This window comes from Photinus pyralis, unplaced genomic scaffold (genome assembly GCF_008802855.1).
Source record: "Photinus pyralis isolate 1611_PpyrPB1 unplaced genomic scaffold, Ppyr1.3 Ppyr1.4_LG5, whole genome shotgun sequence".
Classification (NCBI taxonomy): domain Eukaryota; kingdom Metazoa; phylum Arthropoda; class Insecta; order Coleoptera; family Lampyridae; genus Photinus; species Photinus pyralis.
In genome coordinates, this window is record NW_022170596.1 from 39219379 (window position 1) to 39237247 (window position 17869).

Genomic DNA, 17869 nt, shown 5'->3' on the forward strand with positions numbered 1-17869 from the left:
GCACTATTCTGTATCGAATAATATGTAACTGCACAAACACTTTCACTGCCAAGGCAAATTTCAAATCTTTCGGCGTGTCCAAACAGTCGAATATTTTTGTTATATTTACGATTTGTTTGGTCGAAAATAGAAGATGGTCAACTTAACGTGAACGGTGAATGGCAAGCTCTAGACGATTAACGTTTTGGCTACCAGAGCGGTTTCCTAAGACAAGCTGTCGAGATTTTTGAGGTCGTTGATTTTTATTTCATATAATTAATCGTTGCTTCTTTTATATTTTGAGGACCCTTGTGGGCGTTTTAATTGGAAATAAAATTTATTACACGCGTGTAGTGGATGCTTGTGGAATTAGACTTACGAATTTGAATAAAAATTGTTCTTAAATGATTACACCGATGTTAGGGCCAACGTAGCAAACAAACAAAGGTACAATGTTATCAATGGGGAAGACTTCTAACCCAACGTTTATAGTACCACACTAAAATTACCTATGCCTGAAGATGATGAATTTACTTTGCCTATGTAAATACCTTTTATATGTATTGTGGTAAAGGTGGTGTTGGTATATCAAAAACTAAATTTGGGTGAATTTATGATAAATAATTTTGCCAAATTGAAATATTCTATCAAGGTCAAAATCGATACGTTACCTGAATTATACCTTTAAATCAATAAATACTGTGAAATGCAGGCACCGTCTGCTTTATTTATCATGCAAAGGTTATAAGTTACAATTAAAACAATAAAGTATCAGCAACGAAGTTTTGATTCTAAGGTCCAATTATTAATTCATTTAACAGCTCGCGTTAAGACCGCTTTTACACGGTGATACTGTATGTCAGATGCTGTATCCGAGATGCAGTCTCGTCAGAATTTATGTCACTTAAACTTCGACTTTGGGCATTCTAAACTTCCCTTTCGCATTGAAGTACTTTTTCAGCGACGCAGTGGCGGGATAATGAAAATGTCTCCTTGTGTAAACAGTTCCAATGGACCAATAGCTCAAGATCGTAAAATCGCCTGGCGACTGGGACTAGCGAGAGAATGAAATTTTGTCGCCAATACTGTATGCGGGAAGCATGCGTGTATGAACGACTTCATAAGACGCAATGTTTCAGAGGTCGAAAGCATGGATCGAGAACTTGCTTATACACAGGAATAAAAATCCTATTCCCCGATACACTGAATATTAATTCTGCATGTGTATTTAATAATTGGGGTTTTGCTGGGAGCAAAATGCACAAATTAATTGTAAATTGTTACCGCATGTGACTGATAACAGAGCTTTATTTATAGTAGATACGGTGTGTCTCGGAATGAAGTCACTAAAAAAGTAATGAACTTGCTTTTTTAACTATCCGTTACGAGCGGAGACAAAAAGTACTTTATTCATAAGGGTGAATTGAGGTGTTATTGTGAAACTCTTGTAGCACATAGAATATACCTTTACTTCCTGAATTGAGTAAGTTTACAGGGTCTATTAGAAAACCTCCCATTACGCTTATAATACAGTTCTCACACGACGAGATTTTGAAATTACAATGTTATTGGTGCAGTCACTCCGCCATTCCCAAAACACCTGCCCAGCTAGCTCAAAACAAAGCAAAGTTGAAACAGAATTTTATCATTTTCCCTCGTACACATTCGGCGTATGTTAGAAGAAAAATCCTAATATTGACTTCATTTTTTAGTGCGCTTTCACTTTCAAAAAATAAAAAGTGCACCTTTGCGCTCCTTATGTCTGTCTATCTGTCTGTCTGTCTGAGTCACAGAAGCTCCGGAACTACACCACTTACAGACTTGGTATTGGTGTCATTCGATCAGAAATTAAAAATTATTTCATGTTTGTATTCTCGTTAAGGCATGAAATGTCCATAACAAATTTGAAAGTGCCTCTTGCTCACAAGCGGCTTGACGAATTTTTTTCAATTTGGAGGACTGGGTGGGCTCTATCGTAGCCTACCGATAGAACTAGCCGTGACACTCATCCCCACTATTGCGTTGACGTCACAACTGACGGCGGCCGTCATATCGACTTTTAATGTAATTAATTCCTAATTCCAAGTAGTTTAATGTTGTACACTTAAATTAACTGTATTCGAACAGAATAAGTACGAAAATGCCAAATACGTGCTGCGTCCCTGGTTGCAAAAGCAATTATAGTTCAAGAGACAAGGTTCCCTACGGTTTTTCGTTTTCCGAAAAATGAAGACGATCAAAAAAGTGGTTAATATGTATTCACCGGGACAATTTTGAAATTACTAGTTACCCCAGGGTTTATACAGGGTGGTGACTTGCGTCACGCATCATAGGGATTTCAATGTAAAATTCATAACATGCGATTATTGCCTCCCCAAATTATTTTAGAGCAAAAATGTATAAAGGTTTTTTGTAGAAAAAAATTTTTTACGTCAATAAACCGTATTAGTTTTCAATTTTTTACATAGTAAAGACGGAAAATTGAGAAAATAAAACCCGCATCTTTTTGAATAATCTGCGATGCCATGAAATTTTCTAAAACAAAAAGATGTCAAGTTGTCAATTAGCAGCTGGATTTTATGATCGACTTGGTTACTGTCTTGCAGTTAATGGTGACTTATTCGAACATTTACTGTCAATTGTTGTATTAGCAAACCGTTTTTAGTAATTTGGTCTTTCTTTATGTTGAATTCGCTGTTCTAAATATAATACTTTTTGATAGAATTTGATTTGTTTTATAGCAGACATTCCATGGCATGACGGATATTGTAGTTTTTGTATTATAAAATTCCATGGCATCACAGATTATTGAAAAAGATGCAGGTTTTATTTTTCCAATATTCTGTCTTCATTATGTAAAAAATTGGAAACTAACGCGGTTGATTGACGTAAAAAATGTTTGTCTATAAAAAACCTTAATACATTTTTGCTCTAAAATAATTTGGGGAGCCAATAATGGCATGTTATGAATTTTACATTGAAATCCCTATGATGCGCGACGCAAGTCACCACCCTGTATAAAGCATTTCTCCGACATTTTCATTATTCGGGTAGACAAGATGACTAGATAAGACGATACAGTATTAACAGTTCCACGAGACCAGATTAAACTTGCCGAAGACACGTATCCCACCATTTTTGAAAATCAGTCATCATATATGAAAAGGATGTAAATGATGAGTTACGGGAAAATATAGACCTTTGCAACTACAAATGACCGAAAATCTGTAGTCTCTAGGTGGCCCAGGGTGGCCGAGATCTCGATGGAACAGAATCAAATTGCATTTAAACACATAGTATCGCGTTGCAGTGGCCCATCTCCAGTTGTGACGTCACTAAATCAATGTCACGGCTAGATCTATCGGTAGGCTACGGCTCTATCAACTTCCGAAAATTTCAACAAACTTGATTATTAACACCTACAATAAATTTTGAGCACGAATAAAAAAATTGAAATGAAGACCGAGATGAAGACTCTATTTGGGTCGGACATAGGATTCTAATAAACACAAATAAATGATTGATGATGACAAAAATTTCGCTTGTTTGGAGATAATACCCCCCACGCAGCCGGGGTTTAGTTAAAACCTCCCCAAACTGCAAATAAACAACGCAATAAACTACAGGTTACCTAATATGCAGCTCTTTACACCATGATTAAACAACGGGGGCTAAAGAGTATACTCGTACTCTTTGATAATATTACAAGCGCTTTGCCCATTATATGCAATGCACATAGTTTGTCCTACCCCTTTTATTTACTTAAAATAAATTATGCTTTTCCTCTCGAATTATTAACAACGCAAAGTAATGATACTAATTTGTGTGGAAAGTGGTGGGAGGAACAGAAGAATACAAGTCAACTTTCAGTAATTCCCGAATTCAATCAGAATGGATGAGGATCTGTGATCTGTGACCAGGATGGTTTAGGAACAATGTTGTCGAGAGTGTCCCATAAAAATTGCAAGAAAAATAATATTTTCGTACTTTTAACGCATTCTAGCGCCATAACAATGCCCTACTTCTAGGGGTTGTCCGTTCGTTCTATCATACTCTTTTTTTTCTGTACGTGGTTTGAGAGAATGGACACATCAGGTTTTCTTAAACCTTGAATGTTGAAGTGTTCTAGTCTATAAAAAAATACTTCATTACTTCACTCTGTTGAGCACACTTCTTTGGATGGTGTGAAAAATACCATGGAAAACTGACATTTGAGACTGTCTAAAAGCCTTTAAACCCTTGGAACGGATTGGAATGACCTTAGAATGCGTGAAGGAATCTACCTACGAGTCGTCATCACTGGCACTGTTCCTCTTCTCCCATCAGATGATACAGTCTGCAGTTCACCAGCATCTCCAGCTGAAATTTTTTCCACGCACCACTACCATTTAACAGAACCATAAGGAGACATAAAAATAAGACGTGTTTATAAATAAACTAAAGTGGCGGGTTGGTACGTTGAAGGGATAGAAAAATGCTCAAAATTTGAACTGTATGATCGATGTGAATTTGAAAGTTGTTCTGTGAACTGGTGTCAACAATTTGACTATGTTGAAAAACAATATTATAATTCTAAACATTCACACATTTCACGATTCTTTGGTCAATATTTAACATCATGTAATGCGATTCGATTATAAGAAGAGGCCGCCAGTTTGGGTATTTATCCAAATGTCCAAACGTTTAATGTAGATTACATACCATACTTACTACATCCCTACTGTTTATCTTACAAAGCGACCAAGTTAAAATTTTCCAGATGCTTTTAAAACGAATTTAAGTCGTTTATAAATAGCGCAACAATCTGAACTTTACGAATTTTATTTAATATCTAATCCAATCGCCCTACTCTAATTGGACCGCATACTTACAAATTATCCATACTTTTCCTACTAATGGGGACCGTATGATGAAACTTGTACATCAACTTACTCGGCTAATTTAAAAATACGATACCATTAAAGAATTTAATGCAATAGTAAATGTGGGATTACATTTGATCATCGTGGCATCCAGCCAATACGGTTAAAATATTATTTAATTTTGTAAAGTAAACATTTCTGGATATACCTAAGCCAATTTGGCTACAAGCACTTTAATTAAATATTAAATCATTTTTTTCGGAAATATAATTTTTTTTTGGGCATCATTAGCAAAATTTTGAAAAAAAACAGGAGAAGCTGGGAGTATCGAACTTTAAACAGTTTCTATTTGCCAAATTCGTGAAATTGTATTTTTAGTTTTACAGAAGTACACTTCCTACTTCCTAGTGTTCGTGTCTGTGTTCGTCCAAAAATAAGAATGAGGAAGTAATACCTACCCATTTTCAACAATTCAGTATCATTTCGTCTAGTCTATGTGATTTTTATGATGTTAACCGTATTTTTGGAACCCTTGAGGTGTAAGAACAATAGCAAGTAGGTAGGTACGTTTCCGCAGTACGAAAGCGAGACCGCACAAGCACAAGTTGTAAACTTTTGAATGACTGAAGCAGTTGGGGGATATAAAACTGAACTAATTGCTAGACATGTCCAACATAATTCAAAATTAACTTTAACATGTAGCCATTTCCGCCATCAAGTAGTTTTGTACAAAAATACTCCAACAGTCTCCTTATCCTTTCAAATATCTACAACAAATGTCCTACCAACATATAGTGTGAAAAATACCCCCTCTTGCGTTACCTACACAGTTGTATAATAGAGTGGAAGCTCGGTTACAGCCCCTGGTTCGAATGCGGGTTTGGCCATTGACCTTTTGTAAATGTATAGTGCAGATAAAAAAATAAAAAAAACATTCTGGCTGGTTGGTTTTCTCACAGCGATTTTTCGAATACAATTTATTGAAACTCCTGAATAACTTTACACAAAAACTTAAATGAAATCGCATTTACTGTTGCAATCTAATCCGATTGCTCTCCCTCGCTTGCTCAAGCCGTTGACGTAAAGCAATAAGTTCGGGTGTGTTCTCTAGTCTGCTAATCTGCTTGCTCACCTTTTTCATTTTAATCGTCCTACTTTCAGCAACGAACCGCTTCACTTCGTCGAGAGTTTCCTGTTGCCTCTTCTTGTTGGACAATATTGCCTCTCGCTTGTTATCTAAATCTTCCTGCATCTGTAACCTGAGGAGCCCCAAACGCTCCTTCAGCTCGGCAATAGACATTTCGCATAGGAAGCCAAAGTTGGGCGACTCAGTTGGATCGAACTCCTTCACTTGCAGCGTACGCACCTGCTGCAACGCGCGTAATTCCTGTATCAAACGAACTTTTTCGGCCAACTCTCGCTGCCGCTTTTCGTAAGCTTCGCGCAGTATGTCTTTGGTTTCGTTCTCCACCATTCTCGCCTGCATTCGCTTGCTTTGCTGCAGTTTAATCTCAGCCTCTCTCGCTCCCTTTTCGATACTATGGCATTTCTCGACCAGCGCCCTTATTTTTTCCTGCTCCCTTAATTTCCACGCCTCAATTTCTTCCAAAATCCGCACGCGGTCTTTTTTGAACTCCTCATTCCTGGCTTGATTTTCTTTGAGCAAATTTTGTTTGGCCAATTTCGATTCTTCGTACGTGATTAAACCTCGAAGATGCTTTCGCTCTATCTCTTGCAGGTACTGCTGCTCCTTACATTTGCGAATTTCTTCCTCAAGAACGTCTACAGCGGTGTGATCAAAACCGCCTTGCATTAGGTAGTCCAATTTTTTTATTTCAGTTTCTTTGCCCTTGACGAGGGTTGCTGCTTCTCTCATTAATGAAGCAGTGGTTCCTTTAACCGGTACGTCTTTTCGCTTGGGAATTTTTGAGAACTTGATCCGAAACGGTTCCAGTTCTAGTCGATCTTGAATGATTTTTTTGGGCGTGTTTGCACACTTGAAAGCATGTTGTCTGGCGAAATTCAAAAGTGCATGGGCTTTCTCACGGTTATTCTCATGCGCCTTTGCTAATAGGAGTTCCGTTTTCTCGTTGTTGTGACTAATAGGCTTAAAGCGAACTTTTTGAAGTTCGGCAACAGAATTTGCGGGAGTCGGTGGTACCCGAAAAGAATGGCGTTTTGAGCACGTAGGCGTCAATGGCCGTGTGCAGTGAAGTTTAGATTTAACTGCATGCTTGGCTTTCAGTCTGTCGTCTAACGTGCGATGCACTTCTGCAATTAACTTCGTTTTTACCAAAATAGGTTTAACAATATTTTCTAAAACGTATTCATTATCGTAAATCCTACAACCAGCTTGAGTGATATCGACGACATTATCTTCTACTGAAAAATACTCCAGAACTTTGATGCTGTACCTAAAGTTTAATTGCTCCAACATTTGAGAGATCGCTTTACAGGTTTGTTCTTCTAATTTAAAAATTACCACGTAAAACAGAATGGCCAAGAGCTCTTTGTTAAACCGTTTCATTTTATAGTAACCCCAAAAATTTCCAACTACAATCTGTAGGAAGCGGTCATGCTTCATTAAGAATAAGAAATTGTTACACAGCTCTTGTTTGAAATCGTCTAATTGCTCTTCTTCCTCGTATATCCTGTCCACAAATTCAACTGGAGTCATATCAGAAAATGTGGAATATTTCTTGGTTAGTTTTAGTAAACGTTTTACAAGTTCCAAAGTGTCGGAATGCGCCATTTTAGTTAATCAATGCCAAATTTGAAATACGTCAAATCACGTTAAAACAAAGGGAGTTGTAACATATTTTCTTCTTTTCCAGGTAATCGGCGGTTCCCCAGCCGAAAGGGCCGGATTAATTGCAGGAGATACGGTTATTAAAATTAATAATACGGATGTATTTAACCTGCGACACAAAGATGCACAGGATGTTATACTTAGAGCTGGAAATGCGTTTGATGTTGCAATCCATAGGTAAATGACTAATTAAAAGTTATCAGCCAAGACATTTTTGATCGACTGCCATTGTTGCAATAATCTATCTTTAGAGGTGGCTCTACGTGGAAACCTGCCGTTACACCTGTCGGTCCAATATCATCTCCTCGTCCAGCAGCATCGCTAAGTAATAATCTTTCACCAGTAACTCACACTTCTTTAGCAGCTAAAAAACAAGGATCTATTGACTCGATTGGTACAGGTCACAACGTCTCGGCAAAACCATATCATCAGGTAAGCAATTTTGCTTTGTACTTGAAGGGCAAGTCAAAGACGTATTTTTTAGATTAATGGTGGACCAAAGTTAGTCAACAAACAATACAATTCTCCACTACCAATTTATTCGGAACAAAGTATAGCCGAAACACTTTCGGCCCAAACTGAAGTACTCGCTAATGGTGTTTTAGGGTAAGTAATTATTAAAAATGTATAGCGGAGTTTATTTCATTTGACAATTTACGCTCACTGGCGAGGTTTGTTTGTTGTTTTGACATTTCGTCACCTAAACCTGCTCACAAATTAATTGTGTGATTTATTTCCTATACAGTTTCCGTTTTTGGTATCAATTCAAATTAGACCACATTTTTAACGTGCCAAGTAGCTCTGTTAGGTACCTACAGATAATGGAGCGGCATCATTTTTTTAAATAAAATATGACGACGTATTGGGTCACAATTCGGAGTACCTCTTGCTTTGGAAGACAAAATTTTCGGCGCCCAGCTTTTTGGAAGCTTCTTCGTCTGGATTACTCTTTTTGTGTGTCCTTTACACAGCTAAGATAGCAACTGTTCGCTACTTAGCGAGTACCTCAAAAGTGACCTTGTAGGAGATTCTACGTGAATCTATAGCTTTTTAAGGGGAAATTTTCAACAGAAATTCCCGTTATATGATGGTTTGGTCCGCCCGTCTGTCCGTCCATCTGTCTGTCGTCTAACTCAAGAACGAAAAAAAAACCGCGATGTCAAACCTTCGCTGGTCGATTTCTACAAATTCAAGGATCAGTGCTATATAATATGAGCCGAATTAAACGTCGTTTTTCCGAATACGAGCTGAATGTCAAAAAATTCGCCTACTCAACATGCGATTCTTCGTATATCTTGTCTGAATGGGGTGGGAGCGGCCACTGCGAGCGAAACGAAACTAAGCTAAGCGAAGATAAGTTTCCACTTTTCCGGTAAATTATTACCATACTTTTAAATGTACCCTCGGTCATTTCAGCTAAACTAAGCCAAGATTTGTAAACGAAGATTTCGTTGAATCGATTTAGCTCGTATTTGATTCGGGTGAAGTTTTGAAGATTGATAAAGGATACATTTCTATGGTTTATTCCTGAACCTCCTCTCTCTCCCTCTAAAAAATCAAGGAAAGTCGATGAATAATTTTTTGAAATGTAAACTTACAGTCAAAAAATGGGGATGATTTGAAAAAAGTTACGATTACAGAACTTGCAGCAAATGTCCTCCCTTTTTAGCGTTTTTACCCCCTCGGACCATATTTACAATGGTAATTGGTCAAAAATTTAGCATACCTCGCTGCTAATTTGTTATTTTAAATTAAAACAAATTTTCCGCTCACATATTCTCAACAACGTCGAGTCTTTAGGGTCTTTGTCTTCATAGCCGTCGTTCATGCGGATTTCTAAGAATGGTCCAAGGACTCTTAAGGTCTCAAATGGATTCCAGAGTCCTTCTTGGTATTCCGAGCTTCCAGGGGTCGCAGAATTTGATTAAATGCTCTGAAGATTAGGATTCTAAAGACAGGATGCGAGCAATCATTTTGGAATAACACTAAATTAGTGCTAAGTTATGGTATATTACTTATCATTGTTGTTACCACTCGAACGTTAGTAAGGGGGGCATTACATTGGGGTAGAAAATGACCCCCCTCCACTTTCTTGGCGAAAATACACGTTTTGAAGCACTAATAATAATAATAACTAAGAATCCGAATCAAACAATAGCTCGATGATGTCGGTCTGTTTGGACTTTCATTTCCGGCTAAACGGCTGAACCGATTGGAACCAAATTCTTAGACATAAAAATAAAAGCTGAAAAAACTCACTTAGTAAGAAGAGTATTCCGATATTGGTTACAACATTCAGCCTCCGGCCTCTCTTTACTCCACCAAGGTGCATTTATCACTAAAAGATACTTTTTTTGGATCTTTTCGTTGATAATTTTTAGCTTCAGTTATCTTTTTTTGGAAGTTTTCTTTGAAGATTTCTTTAGGGACCAAAAAACATCTTGGTTTGGTTAGGTACTTCGAATCCTTGGGACACGGTCAACTCGCCAAGGGCGACTCGCCACCGGACTACTCGCCACCGACCGACTAGCCAACGGGACAACTCGCCAACGCGACAACTCGCCAACGGGACAACTCGCCACCGCGACAACTCGCCAATGCGACAACTCGCCAACGGACGACTCGCCACTGCGACAACTCGCCAACGGAATATTTTTCCCAGTTTAATGTGTCATACAAATGCATCCCACAAATGCAATAGTCAATTTCCCTAATTTTGTAAACAAAGTTTATCGAAAAATTGTAGTCAATATTTGAATGAAGACCCAACCGCCAATACCTGTTTCAATTACTGTATTTTGATATAACGTCTTCTTCTGCAAATTATTATTTGAACAGAAAATTTGAAAATCACATCGTTATATGAACGACGCATTAAACAGGGAAGAATATTTCGTTGCCGAGTTGCCGCAGTGGCGAGTCGTCCGTTGGCGAGTTGTCGTATTGGCGAGTTGTCGCGTTGGCGAGTTGTCCCGTTAGCGAGTCAGTCGGTGGCGAGTGGTCCGGTGGCGAGTCGCCCTTGGCGAGATGACGCGTACCGAAAACCTTTTGTGACTTTATTGATGGTAAGGATCCTTACATACTCTTTAATAAAAAATTTGGGCAAACTCTTTTGAGCTATTTCTGGGGCTTATAAAAGGTCACATCTAATGGTGGAATATAAGGCGGTGTACTGTACACCCCTATGGTGAAGTGGTTATCAATGATAAGTAGCACTGGGTTATCGTTAAAAATTTTACATGAAAAGGATGTAAGCAAAAAAGAAATTTTCATTGATGCATCCGTTGGAAGAACACATTCGTCGGCGCGTGAAAATGAAAAAAACGCATTGGGGGCACATAGATAACGGGCGCGCTTTTCTTTTTCCGCACTTCTTCAATGTTCCTACTCTCCGTTGACCCTTTTGTGCTAATATTTTGTTGCACTTGGTCGTTAGCATTCAGGATGCGCCTAAAATCTGTCAAATGAAAGTTGCTCCAATTCATTGAGTTGATTTTGATCCATTAATTCTAAGCAAGTTCGTGTAATATAATTTTTCCCTTCTTTATTACTTCAGTGTCAACTTTAAGAAAAACGAAAAATCCTACAATGCAGAGAACAGCGAAGTATTCCGTATGGTCCAAGAAGCCGATAAGGAACCTAGGGACTACGAATCAGGTAATGTATCAGCTCGTTTAGTAATACACGATTCCGTCAAGGGGTTCGATTCACTTTTACACCGAAACACTTATAATTGCCCACTTTAATATAGAACCAGAAACAACTAGTTCAGGTGTGGTAACCACACCCTTGGGGGTAGCGGGTCTTAGACACGTAGCAGCTCCGGAAAATAAGCCGGCACCTCCCACACCACAATTACCTCCAGGTCAAAATATTTGTGCCGATTGCGAACGTTTAATTGTGTAAGTAACCATAGGTTAGATACCCCTACAGGTAACCTACCAGGATAGAGGATGCTCGCGACACTCAATTCACACTGAAAAGAAAATGTTTGCCAATTTATTGATTCTATACATCTTCTTCCTAGTAAACCGCCCAAACTTTTATGCTACTCATAGTCACGCAATTGGTGGTCAGACAACAGCAGTTTCTACTACCCCGAGCGCTGATCACATAGACCAAGAAGGTACAGACTCTCGCCAGTCTGAACCTGACGAAAAATCAAGTAGCGCTGCTAATCAGCAGATTACCAAATGTAGTGATTGTGATAGGGTTCTAGTGTAAGTGTAATGAATGTTAGATCAATTCTAAATGTTGTACTCCTTTTAGTTTGACGCCTTATTGTCCACCGAAAATATCTGTTCATTATACAACCTATTAGATTGCATAAAAGGTCTTGGTGGACGTTTTCTGTGTGCTTGTCTTATGAGTTGCACGTTTTTTTGTTCTATACCTATTATTTGTAATAACTTAGCCTAATTGCACTGTTTCTGTTATAGGGGAGTTTTTGTACGAATAAAAGATAAAAATCTACACGTTGAGTGCTTTAAGTGTGCAACTTGTGGAACTTCATTGAAAAACGTTGGGTAAGTGTTCTTCACGTATATGTACTAACTAAACGTGACTAAATCACTTGTCCTGACCTGATTTGGAGTTAGGTCAACCTAGACGAATTCTTCTTTATATTATTAGTACTGAGGCACTACAGATTCTTTTATTGTTGTAGGTACTACAATTTGAACAATAAACTTTACTGTGACGTACACGCGAAATTAGCCGCAAGAAATAATCCTCCTGCTCCTAATTTGCAACCAATTACCGTTCCTCCGTAAGACAGACCATTGTATAGTTTCCCCAATACTATCTACTCTATTTGCAGAGGTGGTAAAATTCCTAGCGGGACGATATCGGCGGCTTTATCCTCACACTCACTACCCTCGCCATTGTCTTTGTCGCCAAATACCAATTACTCTGCCGCTCCGTATCAGGTGAGTTAAATGCCAGGAAGATACCAATGTAAAGTGTATAATATTCTAGTCGGGGCCGACGAGCTATACGGGGCCGACGAGCTATACGGCTCCTAGACCGTTCTCGAGCGTAGCGGCTCCCTTGTCACCATCCACCTATACACCACTTTCGCCTTCAACACCATATACAGGTAACTAAATCCTTTCGTAAGACCTAAAATCATATTCTGACAACAAAATAAATCTCCCTTAGGTCGATCTGGTGTTAAACCCGGTGCACCATATAGAGGTAGCTTTAATACTTATTGCTTTGCTTAAGCTTTTATCGTTAAATCTTAACTACTGTTAGGATAACACTGCTCGATTGCTTACTCATTTGCTTTTTTTTTTTTTTCCTCCTTGCCGAACCAACGTGTGTGCGTTATGTTTTGTCTGTAAGAATCTCGTGGTGTTCAAAATACCGTGTGGCCTCCTATCACCAACGAACCTGAAGTTCCCACTGCAAGTCCCCTGTACTTTCCTCCCCCATCGCAAGTCCAAGCGTATCAGAAGCTTTTATTGGACGACGCCGAAATTAGATCGAAAGAGACTATTACAGCTGAGGAAGAAATGAGTTTCATTAAAGAATTTGAGCAGGAACGCAACATGTCGCTGTGCTCAACTGAAGTTTACAACATAACTGGTAGGCGCAGTGCAGTAGAATGCTCCGAAACAATTTCTGACACCATTGATCGACAAATTCTCGTTGAGTCAATCGTGAAATCAAGACCCAAATCCCCTCCTCCTATAAAACCAAAACCGAAACCTGATGATGTTAGTGTGACCTTTACAATTTCGGAAGCTGATCTAAAACAAGGAACTTACAAATGTAAAAGTTTGGAAGGTGATGAAATGAACGATATAAAAGTTGCTCCCAAAGAGACTTCAGTGTATAGCACGATTTCCGAAGTAGCCCCAAAGGAAGTGGCGGCCTGCAAGTCAGGTTCGTCTGAGGTAAGTGCAGTTAAAACGACGAAAACTTGCTTGAGAGAATCGCACTCTCAGTCTTTGGCCTCGATGTATGAAAAGAAAGTGAAGGTTGAAAATACGGTGCCCCACAAGTGGGAATCTTCTATGGTTACGGCATTAACGGTCGCATCAGATAAACCATACACAAAAATGGCCGAAATAAAAGAACAAACCGATACATTTTCGGAAATTCCTACTACGACGTCAACTAGTGCCCTTGCCTCCGCGTTAGCAGTTGCCCCGGCCGTGCCGTTCACGCCCGCGACGACAGCATCATTGGAACCCATTCCTTTGCCCGAAGAAACTATTCCATACTTTCCTCCGGAACATCCCATAATACCTGCACCCACAGAATCGACGGAGGAGAAAAAGGGATCGAAAAAGGTTTACGGAAAGAAAAAGGAGGAAGTTGATACGCTATTCCAGGACCTTCCAACACCTCCAGCTGAAAAGATCAGTATGCTAGCGGCGCTGACGACTGCTCCTGCTAGACCTTACTCTCCCTTCGCGGCAGAATCTGTGACATTGACCGGAAATACTCAAAAAGAAGTAACATCCGAAGAAGCTAGGGCAAAAGTTGAAGTGCAAAAAACGAAACCGGTTGTTGCTACGAAGTCATTGGAGGACTATTCATTTTTTGCTCATGCTTCCAAGCCAATTCTGAGAACTTACGTACCATATGCCAAATTGGAGACGAGCGAAGTGACAGATACGTCTACTACGGTATCAAAATTAGAGGACGAAAGCCGAACTGAACATGAAACGCGCGAGGAACACGCTGCTGAAAAGTTGGAAGTCTCAAAAAACGTTCACTCCTCGGAAAACATTACGAATGTATGCACCGGGCTTCCACCAATGATTCAGGTGGTAAGATCCACTTTCGAAACCGGCACCGACAAGGTCCAGATGGAGATGTCGTGTCAGTATTTAGGTGAAAACGTGCCTCAAAAGCAGATCATTGAAAGGCACACGACTACCGATGTTAGTCAACAGCAAGCAATGGAACATAGAACAACTGAAGGACGTAAGACATCTGAGGTGGTCCAAAGCAAAACATCAGAAGAAGAACGAAAACTGCAGAGGACTGAGCAATCTCGGCAAACATTTGATGAATTCTCCGGTCCGAAGAAAACTATACCAATGGTGGACTTTGACGCTCTCCAAAACGTAACAGAGAGTGTGATGTTACAAAAAGCGACGGCTGTGGATCACTCTAAATCCCAGCGAAGGACCGGCTCGACAGAATGTAAGGAACGACAAACAATTGCGCCCAAGGCGGCGTTGCCAGCCATGGTTAACGTGGAAGCTCTTCCAACGTCCCGTCCAGTATCAGAGACCGTAGTGAAAAAAGCAGCATCTAGCTTTCAATCCGAAGATCATAGCTTTATGGCTGAGCAGTTTCGTACTAGTAAAGCAAATAAAGAGCCAATAACCGTCATTAAACCTGGCGAATCAAATTTAAACGTACCCCAAATATCTTTCCAACCAGTTGTTGAAGATTCTCGTAGCAGCACCACCTTCTCCCCAAGACCTAGAGCGTTGACCCCAAGCATGATAAATAAACCACCACCAGTGCTGCCGTACTATCAGGCCAGTTTAGTTGCACAAGAATGCTCAGCCGTAGGAGCAAGCTTATTTGACCCTACTAGCCCCGCTATTTCGAGGTCCCCTTCGCCGTGTGTTGTACGACCGTCATCGCCTTTTGTAACACCTTCCGCCGCCCTCAGGCCCGTGTCACCTGCTCAAGGTCCACCGCATAATCCGCTCGAATCGCACAAATCTCTGCACGAAATCAAACACGAAGGAAAAGTCCAAGAAGCTCGCAGTCACGTGCAGACCTTCATTCCGCAACATCAGAGTAAACTGCAGCATTCAGTGCAACAATCGTACAAAGTGGAACCTCCGAAAGTATCGGAAGTATTCTCAGTGGGTAGCGATAAAAGTGTAACAGTAAGGCAAAGTGCCAAGCAAGCAGATCTTTGTGAAATGAGCAAAATGGAAAATAAGAGTGTACAATTCCAAAGCGATGGGAATGTACAAATTCAGCGCAGAACGCATGTGACTGAAGAATATGAACATCAACAAAAATCTCGAGTTGTGCAAATCGAGAAACTGTCAAGTAGTACGAAACTTGTAGACGAAAAACAGGCGGTCGGTGCTTTATCGGGAGGTCAGACTTCCGTTGGATTTCACTTTACTAATCCACAACCGTTAAAATCTCCGTTTCTTGGGGCGAGTACGCCCGTGACCGATGCACAAAGCAAAATTCCGAAAAGAATTCAGCAGAATGACCCCGGTGCTAAGACTAACACTGTTAACCCGACCGCTTCAGCTTCTGTCCCATCAGCTAAAGTGTGTCCCAACAAAAATGTTACTAAGCCTAGTGTATCCCAACCCAATGCAGGCACAGGTGGAGGTCGACAAGCCGGAGCAATTGGCGTCGCTCCAAAACGTGGTCGTGGAGTTCTTAACTTGGCTGCTGGTCCGGGTTCAAGGGTGCCATTATGTGCACAGTGCAATGCTAACATCAGGTATCTTATTGTGGTGTTCATGTTGTCTGCGCACGCATGTATCATTGTTCCTAACCCGCTTCCTTCGCTGCACATGCAATTGCGCTAAAACAAATTAGTGTAAACACATTTCAGTGACATTCGATAAGACTGTAAATGGCAGCAATGGAGAGAGCAAAAAGACTTACTATAGTGAAATTAATATTACCATACCTGCCTCACCTTCCAACGGAACAGGCGATGAAAGGAACCTAACTCCACTTCTAATAACGGACAACTCACAAATGAAATCTCCGCGAATGATTGCGGAAATTCAAAAACTGGCAGATGAATTAGATAATGTGAATGATGAACTGACGCTGTATTCCAGTACTAACAAGCTAGCGCCTAAACCCGCATCTGTACCTATTTTGCACTCTACTAACTCTTTATTAACAATCGACCAGCGAAACCAAGACACGCTCAAGTCGCCTAAAAATGACAGGCGAAGTAATGTTTGCTGTGTTTGTAGGACTGAAAAGGAGAGGTACTTATTTTTCTTGTTCTAGTAACTAATAAATCATACTTAAAGAAATTCCTTTAATATTAATGTTTAGGGGACCGTTCATAACTGCTCTCGGTAAAATTTGGTGCCCTGATCACTTTATATGCGCAACGCCTTCTTGCCGAAGACCGTTGCATGATCTTGGTTTCGTGGAAGAGCACGGTCAGTTGTACTGTGAATACTGTTTCGAGCAGTACCTCGCTCCTCCTTGCTCGAAGTGCAATGCGAAAATCAAGGGAGTACGTTAATTCAAAGCGTGTAAATCTCGACACTAAAGAATGAGTTTTAAGGATTGTCTCAAGGCAATTGGTAGGAATTTCCATCCTGAATGCTTCAATTGCGTGTATTGTGGGAAACTCTTTGGAAATTCCCCGTTCTTCTTGGAGGATGCCCAACCCTACTGTGAAACCGGTAAATTCGTTTTTCATGCATTCACTCTCTGAGTGTCTAAACGGTTTTAGATTGGAACGAACTATTTACAACTAAGTGTTTTGCCTGCGGATTCCCAGTTGAAGCCGGAGACCGTTGGGTAGAAGCGCTTAATAACAATTACCACAGCCAATGCTTCAATTGCACGGTAAGTGTTGCCAATCAATCTCCGTAGACAATCACATATTTGTACGTTTCAGATGTGCAAAAAGAATCTGGAGGGACAAAGTTTCTTTGCCAAAGGCGGACGTCCTTTCTGCAAGAATCACGCTCGTTAAGCGTTCTACCTAATATTGCAATTTGTTGTTATTTATGTTACTGTTAATATTCTGTTAGGTACTGGCATATCTAGAACTAGGAAGATCAAAATTCTAGAACGTCCTAATTGATAATGATAAATAAGTTGCTTATAACATTCTTGCCAAAAGAAAAACATTCGTTAATTTTTGTCTGAGGACATTCAATAAGTATGAAACGAGTTTGTTCCTTCTAAATGTGTGTACTGAGATTATTATGTTATTAATAATGTTCGTCAGTTATGCTTTTTTTTGTTTTTGATGTATATTTTTGATTAATTGTTGTTTATGTGTTACCAGCATTGATTTTATGGAATGTTAAGTGTCATACTACGTGTACCGTACAGCTTGTATGCTTCAATAAATTATAGTTTTTGATCAAAATTCTGATATGATTTTTCGTGCCAACATTTAAAGTGTAACCTTATCGTTACCGAATACCGAGCAAAGCAATATTTGAAAAAAACGTACACATTTTCTTACGTAATAAACAATCCTTTATCTACCATTCAAAACCGTTTTCAT

At 39.7% G+C, this 17869-nt stretch overlaps 2 protein-coding genes across 3 annotated transcripts in view; one reads left to right on the plus strand and one right to left on the minus strand.

Moving 5' to 3' along the window:
* The window catches only part of LOC116170347 (PDZ and LIM domain protein Zasp-like), a 34746-nt gene extending 17184 nt beyond the window's left edge, over positions 1–17562 (plus strand). Inside the window, exons 2-16 of one of the 2 annotated variants that reach the window (XM_031486673.1) lie at positions 7676–7827; positions 7902–8082; positions 8135–8256; positions 11207–11307; positions 11678–11870; positions 12090–12176; positions 12317–12418; positions 12470–12578; positions 12628–12748; positions 12811–12846; positions 12997–16096; positions 16672–16858; positions 16910–17030; positions 17081–17196; positions 17249–17562. In XM_031486673.1, coding sequence (XP_031342533.1) covers positions 7676–7827; positions 7902–8082; positions 8135–8256; positions 11207–11307; positions 11678–11870; positions 12090–12176; positions 12317–12418; positions 12470–12578; positions 12628–12748; positions 12811–12846; positions 12997–16096; positions 16672–16858; positions 16910–17030; positions 17081–17196; positions 17249–17326 — 4806 coding nt within the window. In that variant the 3' untranslated portion in view covers positions 17327–17562. Of the gene's footprint in view, positions 1–7675; positions 7828–7901; positions 8083–8134; positions 8257–11206; positions 11308–11401; positions 11553–11677; positions 11871–12089; positions 12177–12316; positions 12419–12469; positions 12579–12627; positions 12749–12810; positions 12847–12996; positions 16097–16671; positions 16859–16909; positions 17031–17080; positions 17197–17248 lie in introns of both variants that reach the window. The other variant, XM_031486674.1, reaches the window with a different exon arrangement.
* LOC116170348 (cilia- and flagella-associated protein 99-like) lies at positions 5834–7601 on the minus strand. Its single transcript, XM_031486675.1, has one exon. The coding sequence runs from the start codon at positions 7591–7593 to the stop codon at positions 5869–5871; it is 1725 nt and encodes a 574-aa protein (XP_031342535.1). The 5' UTR covers positions 7594–7601; the 3' UTR covers positions 5834–5868.
* Positions 17563–17869: the final 307 nt, after the last annotated feature.

What these genes read in the sequence shown, in the direction of transcription:
- LOC116170348 (XM_031486675.1), bottom strand. Translation starts at nt 7,593, where the DNA reads ATGGCGCATTCCGACACTTTGGAACTTGTAAAACGTTTACTAAAACTA.